The sequence below is a fragment of the Halichondria panicea genome, chromosome 16 (genome assembly GCF_963675165.1).
Source record: "Halichondria panicea chromosome 16, odHalPani1.1, whole genome shotgun sequence".
NCBI classification, from domain to species: domain Eukaryota; kingdom Metazoa; phylum Porifera; class Demospongiae; order Suberitida; family Halichondriidae; genus Halichondria; species Halichondria panicea.
The window spans coordinates 3953020-3980731 of NC_087392.1; the positions used below are offsets into that span (position 1 = coordinate 3953020).

The 27712-nt window shown below is 41.3% G+C and overlaps 5 protein-coding genes across 18 annotated transcripts in view; 2 read left to right on the top strand and 3 right to left on the bottom strand.

Moving 5' to 3' along the window:
* Positions 1 to 8: 8 nt before the first annotated feature.
* LOC135349653 (uncharacterized) lies at positions 9 to 9816 on the top strand. Of its 5 annotated transcripts, none has more exons than XM_064548202.1 (14): positions 9 to 241; positions 295 to 416; positions 819 to 870; positions 4704 to 4790; positions 4943 to 5065; positions 5229 to 5318; positions 7155 to 7220; positions 7284 to 7364; positions 7461 to 7790; positions 7851 to 7898; positions 8000 to 8217; positions 8281 to 8370; positions 8521 to 8824; positions 8967 to 9816. In XM_064548202.1, the coding sequence occupies exons 2-14, from the start codon at positions 357 to 359 to the stop codon at positions 9608 to 9610; spliced, it is 2193 nt and encodes a 730-aa protein (XP_064404272.1). In that variant the 5' UTR covers positions 9 to 241; positions 295 to 356; the 3' UTR covers positions 9611 to 9816. The 5 variants fall into 5 exon arrangements, with proteins under 5 accessions (XP_064404272.1, XP_064404271.1, XP_064404273.1 ...); XM_064548201.1 differs by having other exon boundaries at positions 9 to 220; XM_064548203.1 differs by adding an exon at positions 4119 to 4542 and having other exon boundaries at positions 9 to 870.
* A 4530-nt stretch (positions 9817 to 14346) lies between these two features.
* LOC135350610 (extracellular signal-regulated kinase 7-like) lies at positions 14347 to 16732 on the bottom strand. Its single transcript, XM_064549468.1, has one exon. It carries the CDS (start codon positions 16684 to 16686, stop codon positions 14443 to 14445), a length of 2244 nt encoding a protein of 747 aa, XP_064405538.1. The 5' UTR covers positions 16687 to 16732; the 3' UTR covers positions 14347 to 14442.
* Positions 16733 to 17566: 834 nt separating this feature from the next.
* LOC135350611 (probable serine/threonine-protein kinase kinY) lies at positions 17567 to 19977 on the bottom strand. The gene has a single exon (XM_064549469.1). It carries the CDS (start codon positions 19890 to 19892, stop codon positions 17643 to 17645), a length of 2250 nt encoding a protein of 749 aa, XP_064405539.1. The 5' UTR covers positions 19893 to 19977; the 3' UTR covers positions 17567 to 17642.
* Positions 19978 to 20105: 128 nt separating this feature from the next.
* Positions 20106 to 27712, top strand: part of LOC135350452 (SWI/SNF-related matrix-associated actin-dependent regulator of chromatin subfamily A containing DEAD/H box 1A-like) — a 37988-nt gene continuing 30381 nt past the window's right edge. For 8 of the 10 annotated variants that reach the window (XM_064549246.1, XM_064549235.1, XM_064549239.1 and 5 more), the window contains exon 1: positions 25590 to 25988. The gene's annotated coding sequence lies outside the window, so the exon portion shown is untranslated. Of the gene's footprint in view, positions 20424 to 21653; positions 21771 to 22603; positions 22672 to 22733; positions 22777 to 25108; positions 25249 to 25589; positions 25989 to 27712 lie in introns of those variants that run through there. The other 2 variants (XM_064549241.1, XM_064549238.1) reach the window with 2 other exon arrangements.
* Positions 23124 to 25591, bottom strand: LOC135350446 (probable serine/threonine-protein kinase kinX). The gene has a single exon (XM_064549230.1). It carries the CDS (start codon positions 25510 to 25512, stop codon positions 23257 to 23259), a length of 2256 nt encoding a protein of 751 aa, XP_064405300.1. The 5' UTR covers positions 25513 to 25591; the 3' UTR covers positions 23124 to 23256.

The window sequence follows — 27712 nt, forward strand, 5'->3', positions numbered from 1 at the left end:
AACTAAAACTCTGTGCAAAGAGAATTTCCCTCAGCGCTCATTTTCGGGGGCGTAGCGGCAGCACAAGTGCTATTTGAGTGGGTTATTTTGCCGGCAAAATGATTCCAGACTGTATGTACGTACATATACGTACCAGTCATGCAAGAAGCTGCTAAAATTAGAGAATGTCAGGGGAAGCAGATTTTCAGTACATTGACTTAAGACTGCAGAAGTGATCGAGGTTCTTCTTACTGTATCAAATGTGTGGTTCACTGTACAAACTATATTAAACCACGGCACACACACATTCCACAGAGAGCGGATGCCTACTAGATCTACTAGGGCCTAGGGAGCAAGTGAAATAGGCCAAGCAGATCATGACACCCTTCACACTGCGGAGACTCAAGTCTTTAGTGTTGAGTCAGCTCCCGGCCAAGGTGACCGGTAGTTTCAAAAGCCACACCCTTTCACACGAAAAAGGATCTGGCAACAGTATGCATGTGTAGTTGTCCCCTACGCCAGGATCTTGGTAGGTTATAGATTTGTAAAACGTTGTATCATAAAACCACACCCACATAACGTCATGAATTAGCATGCTGATAGGCTGAGCAACTATAACGGGTAGATGGCAGAAGTAAAGCGTATCCAATAAGGAATGTAATTTATACATGTGTGTGGGCGTGGTTGTATTCTATAATTGTGTGTGGGTTGATTCCATGCATGCGCCTACCCTATAACGCAGAGTTTAAATTCCACTGGGACAACTTCACATGACGCACACTGTTGCCAGACCCTTTTTCGTGTAAAGGGGCATAGCTTGAGACTAGGTGTCCATGCAGTACGAAGCATTGTCAGCTGGCAGAGACTCAGTGGACGTTGTACAGAGACATGGTGAGTGCCTGCAGGGAATCACTGTGTGTGTTGGGAGATTGTGGCTACTCTGGTAGTCGTACGAGAGGCAGTGGGTGTGGTTTGATTTAGATATTGCTTCTGTTTACAGTCATTGTGTGTTGTATAGCCTCGTTCCCATGCTGATTTTTCTCTGTATTTATGGAGTAAATATGTCATTACTCATACTTTTGAAAGTGAGGGAAAATTATATTAAGCATCTACGAGGTTACTTTACTAGCTATTTTACAAACTGCTTAAAATTATTATATGTACATTGTTTCTAGCGGCCTGGAATTGAGGCTACATTTTGACTTCTATTTAGGATGCAACATAACTGTCAATTCAGCAGTTGCCTACCTTTAGAGGTCTAACGATCGAGGGTATTGCATGTTATACTGCCTAGTATATATAGCTACTGTATTTGCATGCGCTTAGTATAATTACGTCAACATGTACACTTAATTGTTCTGTACGTATACTTTACAGTAACTGTAAATCTTGCTGTATAAACCATTTCTGTGGTGATTTATGGCTTTTAAATGAGCGACTACCGGTTATCTTCTAACACTTCTAATTAATCCAGACACTTTTTGGTTGTTCTAATACAGCGGACACTCTGGTTGCTCAGTCAATTTTACGGACAACACCTTGAAAAGTTAAGATACATTCCAAGCAATGTAATACTATAGCCAGCAAGTTTGCATGCTGCAGTTAGATAGCTTGACTCGGGATTAGCTAGTTTTTAGATAGCTGCAACTGTTCACTCGCACACTGTTCTTAGCTAACTCGCATGCTTGTTCCGGACATCTCACGTGCTCTATAAAGATCTGTACCAGGACAATTTCCAAAATACCTATTTTTTGTTGTCTGATAAATTACACCTGTTTGCTACTCTCTCCAAGTCAGCCAACTTGGAAGTGCTCGAGTGGCTATATATATATACGAATGTCAAACAAGCTTCAGGCTAACAGAGTGCTGGCTATAGTGTTCTACCGTTCTAGCTGGACCCAGAGCAAAATATCTTCTCAACACTTAAGAGCCTCCTCTAATGCAGAAAGTATATCTGTGCATATGCTGAGCATCGATTTAGACAATAACAGGCAAATACGATAGCCCCGCCTCTTCCCTGATAATGTCTCTCTGATGTAGCTGTATATACTTCATCCATACTTTATCTTCGTTTATGATAACATTTTTACTAGCAGTTTTACAGATAATCTTACTAGCGCATGCTTCGCAAACATGTATACCAAGCCATATTTTTCGATCTAGCGTTATGTGAGGGACCGGAAATTTGGAGTATTGGGGATAGTTAAGAGAACGTTGATAATCAGTTTTCACAGTCAATTCGATGGCAAATACAAAACTCAATACTTAAATACTAAACCCTGTTTCTAGAACGTTCTACTAACAAAACACATTTATCTTTAGAAAATGCTTGTCACAAATGGTGCAATCTGATTGGTTACTTGGAGGTCCTTTATTTCTCATATAGAGACCTCTCAGTCATTCAGAGGTCTTCTATGGAGGTCCATTGTATGTTCACTACATGCATTTAAGTTATAATTATAACACGGGCACAAAGGATGTATGGAATATATTGCACTGAAGCACGAGGGCTGAGTGCAATATATGCCATGCATCCCGAGTGCACGTGTTATAACTAGTTTATATCCCGAGGGCATAGCAACGTAACACTGTCTTAGTAACACAATATAAACTGCACAAAAAGATGACAAAGACAACTCTACATAGCTCCATCTCTTCTCTCTTCTAGACGCCAGTATATGCAGCGTATAAGATTGGCATAACCGACGAATGGCTTGACACAAAATTGTTGGAGTTCCAACGCTGAAAACTGTAAAACAGCCCCACCCCACTACTGCTGCAAAGAAACAGCCCCACCCTACTTACTATTGCTGCCGAAGAAACAGCCCCACCCACTACTCAGTGTAACTGCTGCGAAGAAACAGCCCTCCACTATCTCGGCATCACAACCAAGCCAAAGAAGCTCGCCTCTACACTGCTGCAAAACAGCTCAAGCCCCCAGCAAAAATAGCCGCTTCTAGTGCTATGGTGAAGCAGAATTAACATGCATCACAAAGTCGAGGACTAGGTCTAGGAACACAGAATCTTCCACAAAATGAGCCTTGGACAATTTTAAAACCTGCATGGTTGCAAAGAAGAAACTCCAGTAGTGCTGAACATTCCTGCATGGCTGAACTTACTTTGATATACCGTATAGCGCGAAATTTTCGAGGGGCTTAATTTTCGCAGATTTCGTGGGTAGCAATCCTACACGAGAATTAAGTCCACGAAAATTGTTCATTAGAATTACCTGCTATAACGTGCTAAGATTTAAAGGCGGGGCTTCCGGTAAGCAGTCATTCCGCGAACATTGTGCAATGAAAATGCTTTTAGAGGCCAATCCACGAAATATAAGTGCCTCAAAAATTTCGCACTATATGGTACTTGTTATTTCTCATGATACAATATTTAATTGTCTAATGCCGGAGGGGCGTTTTGTGGAGTATGGCATCACAGAAGAAATGAGCTTTGGGAACAGAGGAGCCTTTGACAAATTCTGGGACTGGTTCATGCCAAACTATATAAACACTGCAGTGTCTGTTAATTCATTTCAATGGGTACACCATGGATCTCATCAACACCTTTTTTGGCATGCATGCACCAAATAAGCTATACAAATGCTGTATTGCTATACATGTAACTCTTTTAGTTAGGTATACATGAATGGACTGACAATAGTACGATAATGAAACTGAAGAAAAGATGAGTGTCCGACCAACACTGGTTTACCTGGGTTTGCAGGGTTGGCTGCAGCCATTACTGTCAGAGCAAGGAGCAGAAGAATGCTTAAAATGACAGAAGACTTCATCAAGACAATCTAATCTGATGATGAAGAAGTTTGAAGTTTTTCTTTAGTGGATGACTAAGTTGATGGGAAGCTAAGACCTTACTTTTTATATGGAAGGGGGTTATATCTCCAGTGCGCATGCGTAGAGTCCTGAGATTGATCAGACCACACTTAATCAATTTAAGCTTTCCTTCTATTACAGAGGGCATTGAATGCCAGTGTAACAATATACAAGATCTATTATGAAAAACCACAAGTCATAGCGTTTCCTTCCTAAGAATACTGGCGCAGGCTCTGTATAGTAGGTCACAGTTCTGATAATGTGTTTCCTAGTATTCTATGAATAGATAGATGATCCTTTCCTTCTATGCAGACGGAAACCAGTAGGATGGACGTCCCCTTTAGGATTTAAAGTTCGCCTGCATTGGGACAGCCACTTTGCCACTTGCCACACTATGAATTGGAATTTTGAGTGGCTTCGCCTGCTGCTTAGAAAGAAGGACCATCTGTCTATTCTAGGAAATAGATTATCAAAACTGCATGTGCCCTCTGTAATGAGAAGGAAAGCTGATAATTGCAATTTCAGGGCTCCACACATGCGCACTGAAGTCTGAAAATCTAACCCTTGCATATAAAGAGGAGGTCTTAGCTTCTCATCAATTCAGTCATCACTGAAGCAGAACTTTTTTGTCATCGGTCAAGAAATTAGAGTGTCTTGATGAAGTATTCTGCCATTTTAGGCATTCTTTTGCCCCTTGCTCTGGCAGTAATGGCTGCAGCCAACCCTGCAAACCCAGGTAAACCAGCGTTAATTGGTTGGATACTCATATTTTCGTATAGTATATACTATTGTCAGTCCATTCATACATTATAGCTAACTATAGTTGATATACATGTGTAGCGATGCAGTGTGATTTTAATGTACATGCAATAATAATAATGGTACATACATGCATAGATGTCGAAGAGGTGGAAGAACTATTGGGAGACATTGCCAAGAATGAGAAATATCCTGATGATGCCCAAATTGAGAAGAATGATATAGGTGAGTGATGAGTCTAGCTAGTCAGTACCCCGAGTGCAAATTCTGATATTTACACCGTGCAGTTTCAAGTACTTTCCATGCCTGCATGTATACGGTGCTAAAATACATTCAATCCATGCATAGTTCTAATAATTATACTCGATCTTTATTAGTTGATGATTTAGAAGATGAGCGTTTAGCACTCAAGCAAAAAGATGCAGATGAACGGCTTGCACTAGTTCAACAGCTGGATATGGACGAGTTTGATGATGCAAAAGAAATGAATGAGAGTCCTGGTCAGTATTCACTGCATGAGGTCACTCGTTTTATAGCCATTCCGATTGTGCATGCATTGAAATCTGTGTTGAATAGCACTAATAGCTCTAATTATGGCTCATGGCAGGAACATGCTGTATAACTTGAACAACCAGCTATGCACCCCCTTTCTCCAATATACAGCAAAAGCAGAGAGTAACAGCAATGAAAACGTTGTGATAGAACAGGATGAGCCATACAACGTAATAACAGAAGACGATGGTGGAGCAAAGTGTAAGTACACGTTATAGTACGTCTATAATGAGAAGTGACTATACAGTAAACTCTTGTTAATCCGGTCACCCTTGGGACAGTGCAACTTGAGAGGTAGCTGTATTTCAGAAAATAGCCTCGGCTAAAAAACCGATCTACCTCGAATCTAATTTTGCGATTCTGTCTCAAGGATAATGAATCGTTTTGCTCTCTATTTATTAAGTGTAGTTGCCAAACCACACCCAAAACGCCATATCCATCTGTAATAAACATACATTGAAAACCTTGTTTGGGGCAGCCAGTACTGGCCAGTATAGTGAGTGGCCGCATTTCATTGAGTGTTGTGCAGTCAGGGGCGTAGCCAGGGGGGTGCTAGGGGTGCTCGAGCCCCCCCCCCCAACCTGCCGGAGTCAAGTATATACAGATCACAGAGAACTGTATCTGATTATCCAGCTAAGCACCCCTTCTCTTCAAGATCTTGCGCAGTTAGGCTGTTAGCTAGCAAGTATAGGCAAGGAAAACGATTCAGTCTCTAAACTGTGGCTTAAATCTATAAACTAGTTCTCTTTTGTGATTGTGCCAGCTTCTTCTCTATGCAAATAAAGCTTCAGCCACACCCAACTCGGCAGATAAGTTAACTAGAGCACTAAAGTGCATGCAAACCCTCGTCCGGCTGGTGACATAATTAAGAAACCAGAAGAGTGATATAATGCAGTGCATGTAGTGATGTATGACTGAGCTGTCTAGCATGCACAGCAACTCAGGAGCAATAAAACTAAACCAGATGCTGAGTTTTAGTGGTACATAGATATATGCACTGTGGATCACAGCAAAGAAGCTTGGAGTCTCAGAGAAGTATGGCTCCTGGAGTAGGACCTAGCAGTCTGCTTAGTGGCCTAGTCTGCTACAGAGACAGCAAGCCATCACAATTCTAGCTTTCTATTAGCGACCCTTTTCCATTGTTCCTTGTACGGAATCACTTCAGCTGTAAATACGTATAGGGTGCCTCGAATAAAGGCCGTGTGTAGTTAGCTAGCTGCCAACGTGTAAATTAGTTTTTGCTCGCTTTTATTCGACAACAAAGCTTTAACATCAAATTAAAAGCTACTACCTTGTTGTGTTGAGGCTATCCATGGCATAAACACAGTGCTATCGCATCCAGGTGAGTAGACTGAGAATAGATCTACACAGACAGACAGACAGACAGACAGACAGACAGACAGACTGACTGACTACTATAACCCGTGGCGCCGCGCCTCGGGTTAATTATGACGTCATTAATAAGAGGTGTAGCTTCCGGTGAACCAAAAATTTCGGCGCTGTGCGGCTAAATATCAGGCACTTTGCGCCCTCTTTCATCTATAATAGCACCCCTTTCTCCAAAATCCTTGGCTACGCCCCTGGCAGTAAACATCTAGCTAGCAATCCCAACCAAACCAAAATGGCCGGTATATCGAGGTAGCAGTACTTCAGAGAGCCAGAATAGTGAGAGTCTACTGTAATACAATCATGTTATAGCTCTATTTATAGCGACGAAAGTTTTGATAAGCAAACATAATATGACCACAAAAAGCTGTTGATATTATTGGTTGGCATGAGGCAATGGGATCTATGTTATGTACACAGGCACTACACAAGTCAACACATGCAACAATAGTCTACATGCTTGCTAAGCAGCTTTGTTGAAGCCTTTTAAAGGCCACAACTTCCATAGAGGCAGCACACTGACCTTTTGAACCACAATGCAAACTAAAATGACACTGACGAAACTGTTCCAGATTTTGTGCGATTAATCAGGGGTCCATTTTATATATTCATATGCATCTCGTGGACCTATTATCCAATGCACTATAATAGCAATGACATACGAGGAAGAGATGGCATTTAAAGATGAGCTCGATGCTAAAATGGAAGAACATCAAGGTGGGGTATATATACATTAAGCAGGCTATAATGCAGTGACACGCATCGTACAACACGCTATAGCAATTGAAGATTATGGTGATGAGCAACAAGAAACTGACCCCAAGATTGATGATGAATTAGTTGCCAAAGAGAGTAGTATAAGTAAGTGGCTTGTATGTAATTCAGAAGATTATTGCACGTTTCATGGAAAATAGAATCAAAGGATGATTATTCGATTCCTAATTTGTGTATATATAGTTGAAGAGCCCGATCAAACAGCTGAAATAGAAATAAATTCTGCTTCCTTGGTGACAAGATATGCTGGAATGGGCTACAACCTTCTGCAAGCCAATCCAGAAGGAGACTTTAATCGCGGTGGGGTCGACCCTGGAATCAAAACAACTCGATTTGTATTCAAACAAACGTACAGTCAGGGGAATAACATATTCTACCAAGGAAGAAGAATGCAAGTACCTGATCAAGTGACGTTCCACCAAACGCATAGCTGTGTTCAGACACATTCGACCAAAGCTTACAGTGGACAAGCCAGTTACAGGAAAGAGCTCTCACTCAATGTGGAAGCTGCCGGTAAGAAATCCATTCTCGTTCACCAAGCATGCATGCATGCAGTTCTTTTTATACATGCAGCCTCCTACAATGGACTTTTATTTTCAGCGAGGTTTGCACTTAGCAGTGGTGAGTGCATCTAAAACACATGCTCTGTCTGTATTGTATGCATATTTCGTTCTGAGCTGTATTATAAGGTTAGTTGATAACGGGATTACATTATTATTCAGGAATGCAAAGAGCCCAAGCTTCGACCACAACTTCCCATTCAGTTATTGTTCAGGAAACAAAAAATTGTAACTATGCACAAACACGATACAAACTGGCCAATGCTCTGAGTGGTGCACATGGATATGAGCTGACAGAGAACTTCAAAAATGCAATTAGGCTGCTTCCTTCAACGTACTCTGCAAGGGAGTACACTCAATTCCTTGATAACTGGGGAACTGTAAGTTTTAGTCTTTAATCCTTATTATAATCTGCATGTAATTATATGTGCCTGAACGTTTAGCATATCCTTGAAGAGGTTGCTGTAGGAACAAGAAGTATCAAAAGAATGCAGGCATCTTACAATCAAGTGTATTCATTCTTGAGTCAACAGGTAAGTATGCATCATCCCGTGCAGGTCATTCAATGCTGGCCGGTATATAATTATTACATCAGAGAATAACATATAATTGTATATAGTTATAGCAAAGGTCGAATGATGCTAAAAGCTGATGTGCTCATAATTAATGTGATTATTTTTTAGGACTCAAATGCTATAAGTGTCAGTGGGAGCTATGGTCGTGGTAGTGGATCAGTCTCTATTGATATCAACACTCTGAACCAGAGAGTCAACCAGAACACACGTTTTGGACGACAGATGCAACTTATTAATATTGGAACCCAGCAAGTTCCTCTGCCTCTTCATGTGAAAGTAGTACCCATTTCAATAGCTTTGAATGATCATCTTTGGGATGAAGCTAGTCTGACTGTAATCAGGAGGAAAAAAGTCCACATGAAGAAGGCTCTGGTCGACTATCCAGCAAACAAACGAGCTAGGATCGGTGCTGGTAAGTATACCATTAAATATGATGCAGATTTCTGCATGCCAATAATTGTGAAGAGTTGTAGCTATAATTATAGTATTGTGTTTTGGTTGTATAATAATTGTAGTCAGAGATGTGACATTATATACCATCACTTGGCATGCAGATCCTCCAATAAGTCTTCAGGTACACTGGCCAAATGGAAAATACTCAATGCTCGAAACCACACACGGATGCCCCTCAGGATGGTCCAGTGGGTGGAGATATCAGGACAACGAAGACAGGCGCAATGCAAATCGATGGAGCCCGTCTAACATTGCTTCTTACCTTAAATTTGGCACTGGAAGCAATTTCAAAACGTATTACTGCACGAAGACGCATATTAATCTCGTGAACGACAATGTATTTATTTGGCCGAGGGGAAAGTACTGCATTGCTCGACACGGTGGCAGCTGCCCCAGTCATTTCTACTCCGGCTTTCGATACTGGGACGATGAAGATAGGAGAAATGCTAATACCAAACAAGGTGTACTCCCTGATGGCTCTTATGGAGGTAACACAAAGACCGAGTACTGCTGCAGAAGCGATGGTAACGCCCATACTGAGGTTCTTCTCCCTCCAACAAGGCCTTTTGTTCTTTATCGCTATCAGGGCACTTGTCAGAAAGTCAAAGGAATGAACAACCGAAGTCTCTACATATATTTTGACGATGAAGACAGTCGCAATGCTAATAGATGTGGAGGGCACTATTCCGATGGTTCTTGTGGTGGAAATCACGAGCTTCATCTCTGCTACTACACACCACGCTAGTGTGTAGTTTGGCCCTGAACTATTATGCTGATTAGCAGCTGGACTTATAATACATTATTCGTATCTATGCATGCAGAATAATTTATGCTGTTTGTACTTTTACAGTGAGTTTGACTTTTAGAGCCAGTTTTGTAGAAACTTTTTGTCGGTTTTGACTCTTTACCTATTGCAACCATGCATGAGATTAATCTCAGCTACGAATCTTGTACTGGCAAGGGGAGACGTGACAATGCATCAGCATTGCTGTGTGCTTGAATTGGATATTGTAGATCTATCTAGTCATAACCTGAGAGAACATTTTCCCAACGTTGGAGACGAGCGGCGCTAGGGACGGTATCCTTTTCTTTGGGCCAAAATAATATCGCTGTCAGGGGTTTGTGATCAGTGAACAAAGTGAATTTTCTACCATACAAATAGATCTACTGGTGAAACTTCGTAGTACCGAATATCAATCCAATGCTTCTTTCTCGAAGTTTGCTGTTAGCATACGTGAAGCAAAACAGATTGGTCTATCAGCCCCATTCGGTAGTATACATGAGAAATAACGGCCGTAGGCTGAAGCATCTGCAGACATGTTGATTGGTAGGTCCGGGTCATAGTGGGTGAGCACATCAGATGATGTGAGTTGTTTCTTTGCTTCTGCAAAAGCTTCCTGACATTCCTGTGTCCATTCCCGCTTATGATTGATGATTCTAAAGAGGTTCTGGATGAAATGTCCATAGTAATTCAGCAACCCGAGGAAGGAGCGAAGTTCCTAAACATTTTTTGGTTCTGGAGCCTGTGCGATAGCATCAACTCTACTTGGAAGAGCTTGGATTCCATGTTTGCTGATTTGTTGACCAAGATGTTCTACCGACTCGGCTAAAAAGATACATTTATTCAATCGCAACCAGTGTTCCGTAAAAAGTTTAAAGACTTGCTCGGCCTCCATGTTGTGTAGGGTGGTCTTCTTCGTCCACTCCTGTTATCAACAGATCGTCTAAGTAGCAGATAACACGAGATACTCCACGTAGGATAGTGTCCATGAGTCTCAGGAATATTGCTGGGGCTGACGCCACGCCAAAGGGAAGTCGGCTGAACTGGTATAACTCTGTTGATGGTCACGTATTTGGTAGAGTCCTGTAGATAATACTGTGACAAATCGAGCTTGGTGAAAAGGGAACCATTTGCTTATTGTGAATGGGTCTTCGGGTTTAGGCAAGGTGTACTGATTAACTTCAATTCAATGTCTTGGTTGATAGTCACTTTACAGTCGCCGCAAAATCGAAAACGTGCGACCAACGGCGCAGCACAGTCAATGCTAGACTGCAGGCTGTCAAATTCATCTCTCCAATAGCCGCATAGGGATCAACTGGATGTGGCTTGAAAAACCGAGGATCGAGTAATAGCGTCCGGCCATACTCTGAGAGTGGTTTTGCGTGAGGTCACGGTTACCTAGCTTATAGCTCATCCTTGAACAAATGATGAATCGTACTCGTGTAACAACTTCTAGACTTTAGTGCATGTATACCTGCAGGGGGGGATTTTACAGATGCAATACATTTATTACCTAATTCTTCAGGAACATATTTGATATGAACCGATAGCAGCACCATACAAGGTGTCTTTTACCATGGGTAGTTATCATTCTGTGTCTATATAAACACACTTCTTTGCAGATTCCTCATGTTCTTCTTTAACTACCAAATACGTACGTTTTGGACATGTTCGACTAGTTTGTTCCACCACATTGCATTCATGTGGATGCTGCAGTAGCGTTTAATATCGATCAGTATACCATGCTTGCATGGTGCACTTCAGGGAATTATATAGTTCTTAGCTGATATACATGTATATGAGAGGGGTTATACAGCAAGGGTATATACATGGCCATCGCCAGGGGATGTCCTTGTGTTGTCCCTCCCCCCCTCATCTCTACTAGAGTGTGCAAATTCAGCCCAGAAATGTCACCTGGTGTATCAGTTACCAGCTGTAGTGCAAGCCCAAAAATAATTATAGCATTGGATACGTTAATTAATTTTACTTGAATGAGTCCATTATATCTAGTACACGCAGGCGTAACTTATACTTATAACACATGATTGAGTTAAGATAACAAGCTATATATATACCTAATAACATACCGGTACATGTATAGTTGGATGAACTATAACCTTAATTGTCATTATTATTTTTATAAGTTTGCATTATGTTTTGGAAATAACATTCCAGTATAGAGCAGCGCGCATGCATGATAATTTTATAGCTACTGTAATTATATTTAGAAAATGCTTGTCACAAACGGTGCAATCTGATTGGTTACTTGGAGGTCCTTTATTTCTCATAGAGACCTCTCAGTCATTCAGAGGTCTTCTATGGAGGTCCATTATATGTTCACTACAGTCATGCATTTAACATTTTTTACATGATACATACAATCATACATGGAATGCTTAGCAACATCTATTTTATATACATGCACAAGTACACACAGTTTATGTTGAAGTCATAGTAGATTCTAAGGATGATGCAGTGCATCATTAAAAACAAATTTTTAAAAGTCTTTGTGTTCTGCAGTGCCGCTTTGTAGCTTTAATCTCACTCTTGCAGCTACCAATAGCTAGTGCTCTAGTGCAGAGCTAACTACTAAGTAGAATAGCAACTTTCTATTAACCATTTTTGCTATGCAAGAGACGGAAACATGACAAACTCCCTTCAGTGGGAGTTTTTTTTATGTAGACTAGCCAGAGCAAAGCTTTAATGTTGCTTGAGGTTTGTAGAAACAGAGTCTTCTTTGTGTTAATAATAGCTTTAAGTTAGCTTGCTTAGCACTATTCTAAATCAGTTATAGGCCTCGTCCAACGGTCACTATGGAGTTTTGAGACCCTTAGGCCCTTAGTAGCACCCTCGCTACGCTCGAGATGCTACAGCCTCGGGCCTTCGGGTCTCAAAACCCCATAGAGACCTTGGACTCAGCCTATGTTATAGTTAGAACATGGGCATGAGGTATCTATGTGTTATAGTGTCCCAAAGCTCGAGGGCTTTAGCCCGAGGGATGAGGGACACTATAACCATAGATACCGAATGCACATGTTCTAACTGATTTAGATCCCAAAACCTATTGGCTACTAGAAATGCACTAGCTTAGCAACAGTCAATTAACCTATATAAACAGCCAACCTAGCAACTGCATCATTATTCTTTTGAAAACTAATATCTGAAGTTGGCATCTCTGTGGTCTCTAAATCTGTGGTCTCTATTCAAGTCAACCCTGTTCCTCCACCTCAGTTTGATACAAAATTATAGTCCTAGCTCCACCCACAAAACGGAAACATCCAGCTCCTCCCCCAGTTTTGCAGCAAACAAGCCTAGCACACTTCCCAAGAAACGAGCGGCTCGTACTACTCTCACAAAGTGAAAGGAAGACAACTAAGCTATAATTTGCAGCAAACAAGCCCAGCAAACGAGCGGCTCCTATACTACTCTTGAACAAAGCGAAAGGAACTTTAGGAAGAAGCCAAAGCTAGAATCCTAGCACTTCCATACATCCAGCTCCTCCCCCATGCAGCCTTGCAGCAAAAAAGCACAGCACACTGCCCAAAAAACGAGCGTCTCCTACTACTTTCGAACAAAGCCAAAAAAAGAAACTAGAGCTTCTCTCTTTCATTCTAGTTCATTATTACTAGACAAAGCATCTAGCTACAATAATTTTTATGTTATTACATGTGAATCTTCTTGTAAATCACAATACAATGTACAATGTTGTAGTTTGTAGCCCAGAGCAATCTATAGTACCGGTACTATAGCTCATATTCCCTGCTAAATACACTCAAATGGGATCTAAAACTATTATATAGAATGTCCTTGCAACCTAGCTAGAATAGTCTAGGAGTAATGTTTACTATAGTACAGTACTGTTGTGGTTTACCACAGGATTAATCATAGTTCCTGATATCAAGTAATGCCCTGTGAGGCCGTGTCTTCACATGTTACTTATGCCTCGGTGCGCATGCCGCAAGCGAGGTATACGGGTAGTGTGTGTGTGTGTCTGTGTGTCTGTTTGTGTGTCTGTGTGTGTGTGTGTGTAGACTGTTACAGCTGCTCATGGATCAATCAAGTGCAAGTAAGATTTCTATAGGCTTCTAGTCATGCTTACTTGGATTATATTCGTGGATTTGCAAAATAATGCTTCGTTCTCGAATTATGCCTAGTTTTGCTTACTTCGAATGCCATTGCAGCCTTTTCAGAAGAGTGCGTAGCAAAACTTATTCACCGAGTGTTGCTACTCTACTTAGTAGCTAGCTCTGCACTAGAATGCTAGCTATTGGTAGCTGCAAGAGTAGAAGAGAGCTGCAATGCTCTCTAGCTCTGCTGATGCAGCCATTAATTGAATTTTTGGCATCGATTATTTTTAACACAATCACATGGTCAATCATTATCCACTCTTTGAGTTGCATGCAGCAAAATTAATTAATGTAAATGTTCATCATGTGTATAAAAGCTATTAGTAGCTTTATATTACGTATATAGCTTATATTATGTAGCTTTGGCACCTCCACCGAGGCATCAGCACCCGCGGTGCTTTCATTACATTAGCTATACACAAACATGGTTGTGTTATTAATTGACGTACATGTACTATATTTATGTTTTCAGTGTAGGTGACTTTCCAATCGTAAAAACATTTTTATTATACCTCTCATCTGAACTTTAGTGCTCACACACGTTATGTTACCATTGTTGATTTATCACATTCACAAACAGCAATAATTATTAATAGTTGCAGGGAAGTGTCATAGAAACAACATACACATTTGGATGTATAGGATACTACAATAAGACAGAGGAAAAAATTACGCAAAAATAGCTATTTCACATTTTCTTGGTGCACCATGTCCTCCCACAACCATCAGTTTGTTCCCAGGAAGGGCAGCAGTCACGCATCCATATTGAGGTGTCAACATTTGACTAATGACAGTCCAAGATGTCATGTTGTACTGATATATGTCCTTAGTCTTATCTCTTTTGGAGTCCCACCCACCCACTGCCAGCAGGTGGCCATTGACAGTAACAAGAGAGGAATAACTAACTGGCAAAGAGACCACCTTTTCCCATATAGCTGAGCTTGGCTGGGACTGAGTTAGTTGTCTTAACGAACATTTGTACACTGAATACATCTCTTGATCAATAGTTCTTGAATGCATGTACACATAGTCTCCACAGATTGTTGATGATGGTTGATGGGTTGGCACAGGTAGTGAGCTAACAATAGACCATTGCATGTTAGCAGTGTTTAATATTTCGACTGTATTTAAATTTATTAAATCACAAAATCCCCCAGCTACTACAAGTGTGTTGTTAGCGTACACAGCTCCAGGTCCCCTCCGTTTCGTTGGCATGGGAGGAAAATGTTCGACCCATTTGTTGTTAATGTAGCAGTAGAGTTTGCTACTATAAGGTTGTGTAACTGACCCTCCCCCCACAGTTGTGAGCATGTCATCAACACTGACGATAGTGAGCATTGCGTTAGGGCGTTGTGGTAACTCGTGCCACTGATTGTTGCTAAACTCATAAATAGTTTCACTTCCATACGAATTAAAGTATGCCTTGTTTCCAATGACGGTTGAGGATCCGTACCCAATATCTACAGGTGCATCAGGTAGCGACTCTGTTGTAATAAGTTTCATTGGTGCAGTTTGAGTATCTTGCAGTGCGACTTGGTACATTCGAGTCGATAAATTGTGAATTTCCTCGTTCTTGCTCGCCAGGGTTTGTCTCAGTTGAGCCACTTCTCTGTCTCGTTGCTCAATGGCTTGTCGGAGGGCAGAAGTGTTCTCCTCACTTGATTGCAACTCCTGGTTGAGTTTCCTCAGCTGTCTCTCCCTGGCTTTAGCCTCCGTTTGAAGGGCTGCTTTGTCTTGTTGAAGGGTTTCGGTGGCTTGGCCTATTCTTTTAATGACTTGACCATTTTCGATGTCCTTTGTTTGTAGTAACTGTTCATTTTTTTGTATTATAGTTTCTCGATTATTTTGTAGCTGTGTGTCTTTTAGTGTAATTTGCTCATTCATTTCTCTCATCAGCTCTTGATTTTCTGTTATCACCTGTTGCTTTCTTAGTAGTTGTTCATCTTTCTCTCTGAGGATCAGATGCAGGTTTTGTTGGGAGCTTTCCTGGTACCATGGTGTGTTTTTGAGAATATCTAGTGTTTGGCAGAGCTGTTGGGAAGATGGTCGTTCAAAATCTCTATCTTTGAGGCAGTGACGAGCAATCGGCAGTAGAGGATGGGTAGGCTCAATCAGGCTGATGTGGGCTTGTCTTCTCTCTACCTCCGGCACTGAAACGTTGGCTTGAATTGCTTGAGTCGGAAATCGTGGATCAACCAGTTCTCTCGTTTCAAATGGATCAGTTGGATTTGGAAACTGTCGAGTTGTGATCTGAACTAGAAGCACACCAAATGAGAAGTTATCTAGTTTCTCAGTGTACACTGGTGGTTGCTTTAGTGCTTCAGGAGACATGAAAGCTGGTGTTCCCGGGCATGTGGTCATTGTGGCTAATCCGGTGACGTTTATGTCCCTGAATTTGGACATTCCGAAATCGGTGATTTTGGCTCGATTACCTGCAATCAGTAGAACATTGTTGCTGGAGAGGTCGCGATGGATAATCTCATTGGTGTGGAGAAAGGCAAGTGCTTGAGCTATGTCGTAGGAGAGGATGACTTGGATGTGGTAGGGAATATCTCCAGGTGATGACTCCAGGAAGTGTGTCAGACTCTCGTCCATGAGCTCCATGAGAAGAACTGGTGCATTTGTGTCCGGATCACGATATGTCCCTAGGTACTGTACAATGTTGGGGTGGTTGATACGACTCAGAAATGCACACTCTGTTTCGAATCTTCTAAACGGGTGTCTATGTTCTTTGCCAGGATCGGGAGCAATCGTTTGGAAGAGCACTGGATAGAGTAGCTTGGCAGCACAAAGTAGCTGGTCACACTTGGCTTTACACACTGCCCCATAGGAGCCAGTACCAAGCATCTTGTTCTTGAAGAGTTCAACCTTTTGGAATGCATACTCTCGTTCATGGTCTTGTCTCTTAGCCATTGTGATGTTTGTTCTTTTAGCCAACTATAGGTGCATTAGTCTGTGTGCTAGTAGTTTACTTGGGTATGTTGGGTACATCCGAGTATTTATAGCCATGCATGTAATTTGTATTCGTATCATCTAGCACTATGGTTACAATAACAATGAAAATGTTAGTTATTCTTTTCATGTCATTGTGTATTGTATATGTAGAGAAGAGTACAGGTATACGTGTATAGAGTGGATCCCTACATTACAGACTGTAGAGCATTGTATAGCGGAAACACCAGTTTTACAATAATGTTATGTGTGTTGTTATATGTATTGACTGCTTTGACTGCAGGCAGAGGGGCTAATAGACGAGTGCAATGAACAGGAGAGCATATTTGTGCATGCAACACGGGCTGGTGGGTGATGGGTTCGTGGAAGAAGATATCCTCCGATGCATGTGCACATGCAGAGCAACCTGCGATTAGATCAGGATCGCACGGCCTCCACTGACTATGGTGAGAGACGGGGGTCGCTCATAATATTCATGTTTACACAGTGTGAAGATTTGCATCTAAAATCTTCGGTGAATGTAATTATTCGTGGCTGTACACAATGTACACTAATACACAATGTACACTATAAATAGTGCTGCCTAGAGTCTAGCGTGGTATTTTAATAGTAATGGCAAGCGTCTTTTAATAGATTTCACAAATGTCGCCCTTACCTTACAAACTAAAGCATAATTATAGTAATACGTTGTGTTGCCAATTAACCTACATGTTACTTCATGATACTGTACTGTGTAATTAGTATAGGCAATTTTCACATCATAGAAATCTTTGTGTATGTACCTTTTAGTACGCACACATGTTATGCTACCATTGTTGAGCTGTTCGATAATCAAGCCGAGTGCTTTATGTAGATCAATAAAACGCGACAACTCTCAACATACAAGGGATTCACGTATACAATAAGACACACAAAAATTAGGCAAAGGTAGCTATTTCACATTTTCTTGGTGCACCATGTCCTCCCACAACCATCAGTTTGTTCCCAGGAAGGGCAGCTGTGACGCATCCATATTGAGGTGTCAACATTTGACTAATGACAGTCCAAGATATCATGTTGTACTGATATATGTCCTTAGTCTTATCTCTTTTGGAGTCCCACCCACCTACTGCCAGCAGGTGACCATTGATGGTAACAAGAGAGGAATAACTAACTGGCAAAGAGACCACCTTCTCCCATACAGCTGAGCTTGGCTGGGACTGAGTTAGTTGTCTTAATGAACATTTGTACACTGAATACATCTCTTGATCAATAGTTCTTGAATGTATGTACATATAGTCTCCACAGATCGTTGATGATGGTTGATGAGTTGGCACAGGTAGTGAGCTAACAATAGACCATTGCATGTTAACAGTGTTTAATATTTCGACTGTATTTAAATTCATTAAATCGCAAAATCCCCCAGCCACTACAAGTGTGTTGTTAGCGTACACAGCTCCAGGCCCCCTCCGTCTTGTTGGCATGGGAGGAAAGTGTTCGACCCATTTGTTGTTAATGTAGCAGTAGAGTTTGCTACTATAAGGTTGTGTGACTGACCCTCCCCCCACAGTTGTGAGTATGTCATCAACACTGACGATAGTGAGCATTGCGTTAGGGCGTTGTGGTAACTCGTGCCACTGATTGTTGCTAAACTCATAAATAGTTTCACTTCCATACGAATTAAAGTATGCCTTGTTTCCAATCACGGTTGAGGATCCGTACCCAATATCCACAGGTGCATCAGGTAGCGACTCTGTTGTAATAAGTTTCATTGGTGCAGTTTGAGCATCTTGCAGTGCAACTTGGTGCATTCGAGTTGATAGATCGTGAATCTCCTCACTCTTACTCGCTAACGTTTGTCTCAATTCAGTCACTTCTCTGTCTCGTTGATCGATGACTTGTCGGAGGGCAGCAGTTTTTTCCTCACTTGATTGCAACTCCTGGTTGAGTTTCCTCAGCTGTCTCTCCCTCGCTTCAGCCTCATGTTTAAGGGTTGCTTTGTCTTGCTGGAGGGTTTCGTTTTTTTGTGTTGCTTGGCCTATTCTTTTAATGATTTGACCATTTTCAATTTCATTTGTTTGCAACTGTTCATTTTTTTGCGTTATAATTTCTCGATTTGTTTTTAGCTGTGTGTCTTTTTGTGTAATTTGTTCATTCATTTCTCTCATCAGCTCTCGATTTTCTGTTATCATCTGTTGCTTTGCTTGTAGTTGTTCATCTTTCTCTCTGAGGATCGGGTTCAGGTATTGTTGGGAGCTTTCCTGGTACTGTGGTGTCATTTTGAGATCATCCAGTGTTTGGCAAAGCTCTTGGGAAGATGGTCTTTCAACATCTCTGTCTTTGAGGCAGTAACAAGCAATCGGCAGTAGAGGGTGGGTGGGCTCAATCAAGCTGATATGGGATTGTCGTCTGTCAAGTTCTTGAATCGGCAATTTAGCTTCAACTGTGCGACCTGGACTTCGTGGATCGGGAAGTTGAATGGTGTCAAATCGATCTGTTGGCTTTGGAAATTGTCGTGTTGTTATCTGCACTAGCAGCACACCAAATGAGAAATTGTCTAGTTTCTCTGTGTATACTGGTGGTTCGTTTAGTGCCTCAGGAGACATGAAGGCTGGTGTTCCCGGGCATCCGGTCAATGTGGCTAGTCGTGTGACATTTATGTCCGTGAATTTGGACATTCCGAAATCGGTGACTTTGGCTCGAGTGCCTGCAATCAGTAGAACATTGTTGCTGGAGAGGTCGCGATGAATGATCCCATTGGAGTGGAGAAAGGCTAGTGCCTGAGCTATGTCATAGGAAAGGTTGACTTGGATGTTGTAGGGAATGTCTCCAGGTGATGACTCCAGGAAGTGTGTCAGACTCTCGTCCATGAGCTCCATGAGAAGAACTGGTGCATTTGTGTCTGGATCGCGATAGGTCCCTAAGTACTGTACAATGTTAGGGTGGTTGATACGTTTCAGAAATGCACACTCTTTTTCAAATCTTCTAAACGGGCGCCTGTGTTCTTTGCCATTATCAGGAGCAATCATTTGGAAGAGCACTGGATAGAGTAGCTTGGCAGCACAGAATAGCTCATCACACTTGGCTTTACACACTGCCCCGTAGGAGCCAGTACCAAGGGTATCATTCTTGAAGAGTTGAACACTTTGGAATATGTACTCTTGTTCACAATCTTTTATCTCGGCCATATAGCTATTGCATGACACTTATGTAAACTATTCGTGTACAGTTTTGCTAGCTACAAAAGGGGTGGATGGTTTTTGGGTGTGTTAGATTTATAATCATGTGCAGCGTAGATATTCACGACCCGTATTCATCATCGGTAACTATGTTTACGATACCACAAAATGCCTTATGCGTGGTGGCCTTTCCCTAGCAACAAAACTATGATTATAGTTAGCGAATTTCAGTCTTTAAGAAAGGTAGTTGTATGTGCAATGGATCCAATGGCTTAGTTCGTAGTTTTTCACTGTGTGTCACTATTATTTATCTTTGCATTGTATTTCTATGAGCTCAACGAGAGGATAGTTGTGATGGTAGACCTTCCAAAGACACCAACCATCCACTACTCCTGAGGCATGCACCACTATACTGACGACACTCTATACACTGCCTTCTAAAGGAGCACAATCACAGAGATGCTCATCACAACCTGCTATGGGGGGAAATGAGTGTAATGTCTGCCTTTGAACTGCACCTTCTTGTAGATCTATTTTATAGTAAGAAGATCAGAAATCAAAATACAGTATACTGGTATAGTTTATCAAACCTTGCGTGCACGCAAGGTTTAATGAGTTACAACAACATTAATGAGTTACAACAACATAATTATGTTGTTGTAACTCATTAGCTTGCAATGATAATTACGATGATTAGCAGGAGCAGAACAAGCCCAAAGACAGTGCAACCAGTGACGAGCATTATAGACAATGTTGGGGAAAATGTCTGCAAAACGTGGATAATTATTATTATACTAAAGGCACAGATTCTATCTGCACATGCACAGTACTAGGTGCGGTGTGTCTGTGTTTGTATGTATGTGTGTGTGCGTGTGTTTGGAAGAAGCACAAGACTAACTGAGTTGGATGGAACCTCACGCTGAAGCATGCCATTGTTTTAAACAGGATACACATTTATTACTAGGATAATGCATGTAGGTTAAACCGGTTAGGAAGTTTAAAAATTGAATTAAATATTCTATACACGTGGTAGTCGTAAGAAGCTAAGTAACTCACGTGACGACGTCAATGCTAGTGAGGATGCTTTTTGTTATTTTAGTGGTTTACGGCTATTTTTAATACCATGATGATCGTGCTTAGGCTCATGTGATTTCCATATTTCTGGGTATTACATTTTAAGTGTTGTGGTATGCACTGTAGTATGAGCTGTAGGACCTAATCTTGGTTCTGACAATGTGGATTTTCCACCAGTCAAAATAATAGATGCCATGCAGTGGCGTGTATGTGTGTGTGTACGTGTGTGTGTGTCTTTTAGGATAACGGTGTGGATGTCAATGACGTTTTTAGATTGTCGAGTTTTAGTAGCTCAAAATAATGAGTACAAATATTCAGTACCGTATAGCGGGTAATTTTCGTGGGGTAAAATATTCGTTATTTTCGTGCAAGCTGACCTCCACGAAATTTTAACGTAGGCGTGGCTTACCGGAACGTAGGAATACAGTGCAGGCAACGAGACTAAACGAAATTTTTACTCATGAAAACCACCGTTTCTCAAGTTGAACGATTTTTTACCCCACGAAACTTCCCCACTATACGGTACTATATAGTACTGGTCTTACTGCATAGGTTAAAATTAACAGGTGTAATTTCATGTTACGTAATGCACATGTACACTCATACATAGTAGAATACACCCTACCCGGGAGCTCGGTGGGAATGTCAGGAAAATGTGAATTTCTGAATTTTTATTGCTCAAAATTCATTTTATAGATCTAGCATCATGTATTGGTGTTCAGTCAGTTTATAATGATGCTCGACTTGTTTCTACGGCAAGAAGGCCATACCCACTTCCATAACTAGACAACTGCAGACACCTGTCACCAAAAAGTGAGTTGGTGCTCACTTTGTAGCTGACAAGAGTACATGTGTATATAGAGTGGAGCTTATGTTTTATAACAGGCTTACCAATACTGTAACAGTAGAGCTTTGTATAGCGGAAAGTATCTGTTTACAATGTGTCTGTGTGTGTGTGTGTGTGTGCTAGATTAACTGTTTTGACTGGTCTCTAGAGCATGACGTGTAAAACGCTCACACAATGGCCATGGGTTCCCGTGCAAGAGGGTCTTGGCATCAATCTGACCTCTTAACAAATTAGAGTTATGCTCTCACCGGATTTCTTGTTTCAACGTCGTTTAGTAGCTTCTCCCGGCCAATTCTATACCAACTTTTCACATATTGCATTGTTGCTGGATATAGCAATAGAATAATATCAACTACAAAAACTGCGCACTTCTTTGAACAAAATGCTAACAGTATATGACTTGAGGGACCACAATGCCTTAAAGCAATGACATGCAATATAGAGTTAAATTTGTTAATTTTTTTGGTCATTGGTAGACTTGTCTAGACAATGGGGGCAATATTATTCCTGTCCCACCTCTATCAGCTGGTCACTTCCTCGTTGTGGTGCCTTCCTCCACTGTAGATACTCGATAGGAAAGAGCTCTTCCTACACTAGATAAGCTCTAGCTGTAGGGGATTATTGGTACTTTGTAGGGTTGAGCATGTAATTATGGTACATGTGACAGTGTATGGGAGATTGTTGATCATTAAAAAACTGGCCTCTTGTCCCCATGTATAATTAGTGTAAGCATTACTGTATGTACTCTACATGTTTGTTTTGCATTGCATCACCATATGCACATTGCTTTTCTTTGTAGACAATTAGGTTTGTGAGTTTGACATCTGTATGGTGTCCAGCCATGCATTACAGTCATAGCGTACTGGGGTGAGTATACCTGTGTCCTGTGTGTACAGTACTGCTCTCACTAGAGCATGTCATCTACACAGGGGCGTGGTGGAGACGTCAGTCAGGATCAATCAGGGCCGACATGTGAGTGCAGGAGATGAATCATGTGTTTTGGGAGATTGAAAATTGAATGATTTTTGGAGTTATGCTCTCGTCCGCTTTTTTGTTTCTATATGCTTTTTGGTGCTTTTGCCAATCCTTGGAAATGTCAAACAAATTTACCAGCTATATACGGTCAGGAGTGCATGGCTATATGCATGCAGACCTGGAGGTATATAGGTCCATTATTTCGACTGAATGACCGTTAGTAATTATGTTAATAAATACCCACAAAAACATTTGCAATGTGACTAAATTAATTGCTAGTATTAATAGTTCGCCAACGAACTGTGTATGCCTCAATTGATGTCACGTAAGAAAATAATTCGTAGTAAGATCAAATATCGTTCATTTCCAACTTAATACTTATTGTGCTGTCATAATTATAACTTTCAACACTTGCAACGATCAAATCTTCTGTATATATACATGTACAGTGTACGGACACAAAGAAAAATTTTGGTACTATACAAAAGTAGCTATTTCACATTTTTTGTATGTATCATCTCCTCCCACCACCATCAGTTTGTTCCCTGGGAGGGCAGCAGTGAGGCATACTGATCGAGGTGTTGACAATTGACTAATGACAATCCACGATGTTTCATTGTGCTGATATATATTCTTAGTGTCATCTCTATTGGAGTCCTCCCCACCCACTGCCAGCATGTGTTCATTGATGGTAACAAAAGAGGACTTGCTAACTGGCAAAGGGGAAATCTTCTCCCATATAGCTGAGCTTGGCTGGGACTCAGTTAGTTGACTTAATGAGCATTTGTACACTGAATACTTATCTTGAGTATCAATAGTTCGTGGGTGTATGTACACATAGTCTCCACAGATAGTTGTTGCTGGTCGATCGTTTGGCACAGGTAGTGAGCTAACAATAGACCATTGCATGTAAGCAGTGTTTAATACTTCAACTTTATTCAAATTTTTTGAATCGCATTGTCCCCCAGCCACTACAAAGATGTTGTTAGCGTACACAGCTCCAGGTCCCCATCGTCCGGTTGGTATGGGAGGGAAGTGCTCGACCCATCTGTTGTTAATGTAGCTGTAGAGTTTGTTACTATATAGTTGTGTGACTGATGCTCCCCCAACAGTTGTGAGCATGTAATCAACACTGACAATAGTGAAGTATTTGTTAGGGCATCGTGGTAACTCGTGCCACTGATTGTTGCTGAACTCATAAATAGTTTTATTTCCATATGAATTAAAGTATGCCTTATCTCTAATCACGGCTGATGACGATCCATACCTTATAACAACAGGTACATCAGGTAGTGACTTTGTTGTACCAGATTTCATTAGTGTGGCTTGCTCTTCTTGTAATGCGACTTGGTCCATTCGAATCGGTAGATCGTGAATTTCTTCGCTCTTACTCGCTAACGTTTGTCTCAATTCAGTCACTTCTCTGTCTCGTTGATCGATGACTTGTTGGAGGGCAGCAGTTTTTTCCTCACTTGATTGCAACTCCTGGTTGAGTTTCCTCAGCTGTCTCTCCCTCGCTTCAGCCTCATGTTGAATGGTTGCTTTATCTTGCTGGAGGATTCGGTTTTCTTGTGTTGATTGGTTTAGTCTTGTAGTGAGTTGGCCAATTTCAATGTCCTTTGTATGTATTTGCTCGTTATTTTGTGTTATTGTCTCTTGATTTGTTTGTAGCTGTATGTCTTTTTCCGTTATAAGCTGTTGATTTTCTTGCAGTTTTTCCTCTTTTTTTGTTATATTTTGTTTACTCGTTTGTAGTTGTTCATCTTTCTCTCTGAGTATCTGGTGCAGGTCTTGTTGGGAGCTTTTCTGATACCTGGCTGTCCACTTGAGAGAGTTCAGTGCTTGGCAGAGCTGTTGGGAAGATGGTCGTTCCACATCTCTGTCTTTGAGGCAGTGACGAGCAATCAGCACTAAAGGGTAGGTGGGCTCAATCAGGCTGATGTGGGCTTGTCTTCTCTTTACCTCCGGTACTGAAACGTTGGCTTGAATTGCTTGAGTCGGAAATCGTGGATCAACCAGTTCTCTTGTTTCAAATGGATCAGTTGGATCTGGAAACTGCCGAGTTGTGGTCTGAACTAGAAGCACACCAAATGAGAAGTTATCTAGTTTCTCTGTGTACACTGGTGGTTGCTTTAGTGCTTCAGGAGACATGAAAGCTGGTGTTCCTGGGCATGTGGTCATTGTGGCTAGTCGGGTGACGTTTATGTCCCTGAATTTGGACATTCCAAAATCGGTGACTTTGGCTCGAGTGCCTGCAATCAGTAGAACATTGTTGCTGGAGAGGTCGCGATGGATGATCCCATTGGAATGAAGAAAGGCAAGTGCTTGAGCTATATCATAAGAGAGGTTAACTTGGATGTGGTAAGGAATGTCTCCAGGTGATGATTCCAGGAAGTGTGTCAGACTCTCGTCCATGAGCTCCATGAGAAGAACTGGTGCATTCGTGTCGGGATCGCGATAGGTTCCCAGGTACTGTACAATGTTGGGGTGGTTGATACGACTCAGAAATGCACACTCTGTTTCGAATCTTCTAAACGGGTGTCTGTGTTCTTTGCCATGATCGGGAGCAGTCATTTGGAAGAGCACTGGATAGAGTAGCTTGGCGGCACAGAGTAGCTGATCACACTTGGCTTTACACACTGCCCCGTAGGAGCCAGTACCAAGGGTATCATTCTTGAAGAGTTGAACATTTCTGAATATGTACTCTTTTTCGTGGTCTTGTCTCTCGGCCATAGGACTTGTTAGACTATAAAGGTGTACAGTTTAAGCTAGCTAGAAAAGGGACAAAGAGCTTTTAGGGTGTGTCATTTGCTGTTTATTCATGAGTGATTGACATCATGTGTTAACAGTGAATGCCTTAATTATAATCATGTGTTGTTGTTCATCATTGAATTGTGTATATATCTGCATGTGCATTGTATGTCACATACTGACCACCCCCTATCCACTACAGATAATCGATGAGCTCAACAAGAGGGTGTACGTGATGGTAGACCTGAGACACCTACACTGACGACACGCTACGCTACTGATCCGTGATTTTCATGTAACCTTCGCAAGGCCACAACCACATGCACCTACACTGACAACACCCTACATTGCACTGATGTGAGCAGTCATATGCAGTATATGCTCATCCCAACTTGTTGTGGGGAGGATATGAGTTAATGTCCGACTTTGAGCTGCACAACCTCTGCACACAGTACAAGGTGTGTGGGTGTGTTTATTGCGAGATCAATGGTCGACTATAGGCTAGCTTGTGGATTTGCAGAGAAAATGTAATATGTGTACAATGACTAAGCTGTGCACAATTCAGTACTGCATAGTCTTACTGTGTCATTAATAGGAGATGTGATCATGTTGTTGCATTTGACCTCTGAGATCAAAGGAAATATATGCAGTGCACTGTGGTGAGTGCCATGATTATTGCACTGTGGGTAAAGTGACCTTTGGAAATCTGAGCCCACCCTCCACCCAAAACAACAGCAAACAGTTCCCATTATAGGGACAACATTACTTCTTCACTATTTGTGCCACAAACACCCTTGCATGTATTAGATAGTGATCTCAGGCCTAATAGCCAGGCCAAAAAACTGCTTGTGGAACTCATTTTCATAATTATAAACTAACTACTAATGCACATGTACACACATAGTGATACGTAGTCACTATCAAAATACGCCCTAACCGGGAGTTTGGTGGGAGTATCTGAAAAATGTCTTTTTTTGATTTCAAAGATCTACACTGTTCAACATAATTATAGTTAGAAATGTTTATAAGGTCCCAAGTTAAGTGTCTCCGATAGTTCTTTTTAAGACAGGTTTTCGTAAGGTCTATATAGATGTACAAATAGATCACGTTTGCAAACGTGTTGCCCTAACAACTTCTTTGGCTCACGATCTGTTAACCATTGCTGCAAAATTGGTTCAACTGATTTTCGATACTCTTCTTGTATTTTTGATCAAATGCCAGGGACAATTTGATTAAAGGCATCCTGTGTAGGATATTTCCGTGGGTACCCACCGGTGCATGGAATTTTCTACTCTATTATGAGGGTCGAAAACCACTTCATGATAAAATAGGATATTACACTTGATGATAGTATACATTTGTGGGTACCACCAGCTCACTGAATCATACTTTGGTGTGTATGGAAGTATGTGGTCGATTGCTTGATAGTGAAGATAACATCTATTAAGTATATTTGTATGTATCCTGTGAGTTCACAATTCAATCGCTTGGGAAAAGTTTCATCTGAGAAACTCCTTGTTTCGTCCCTAAAAATATACTAACTACAGCGGATTGGAAGGTCTTGAGAGACTTCTTGTACATCCTCCATGGATTCTGTGTACTAGTTTTATCCGCCGTTACCAGTTGAACATCGTCGTCCATGAAAATGTAGTGGATGTACTTTTCTTTTCCTTGACTGCTTCGTAAAGCAAATTTCCTCCAACAGTCCAGGTCGTTGACTTGCTAGAGTTGTATATGTATTGGACATGAGGCAATGATGTGTCATTGCACTTTTTTGTAACTGAGGATGGTGATATTACACTGACATAATTCAGAGTCACCAATCACTTTGGGAGACATTAGATAAGTTGGGAGACAGTTTTCTGTTTGTGTTAGATAGACGAATCGAGTCAGTGCAATTTCAATATCATCAGTTGCCACCACCATAGGCCTAGTATTATCGAATTGCTCAATCCTGGCACGAGTATACATCAGTACTATAACAATACCAAGCCAAACCAACAATAATGTTATCACCGTAAGCTCCAACTATTTCCATTATTGAACAGTAATGATATTCATGGAGTGTTTACCCTGGTTCACCTACATGTACATAAGTTGTATGTGTGTAGCGTGCTGACCGGTTTGGGTTGCCGGGAACTGTGTATGTTTTTTGTTTTTGAGTTGACCAATTTGGATATCC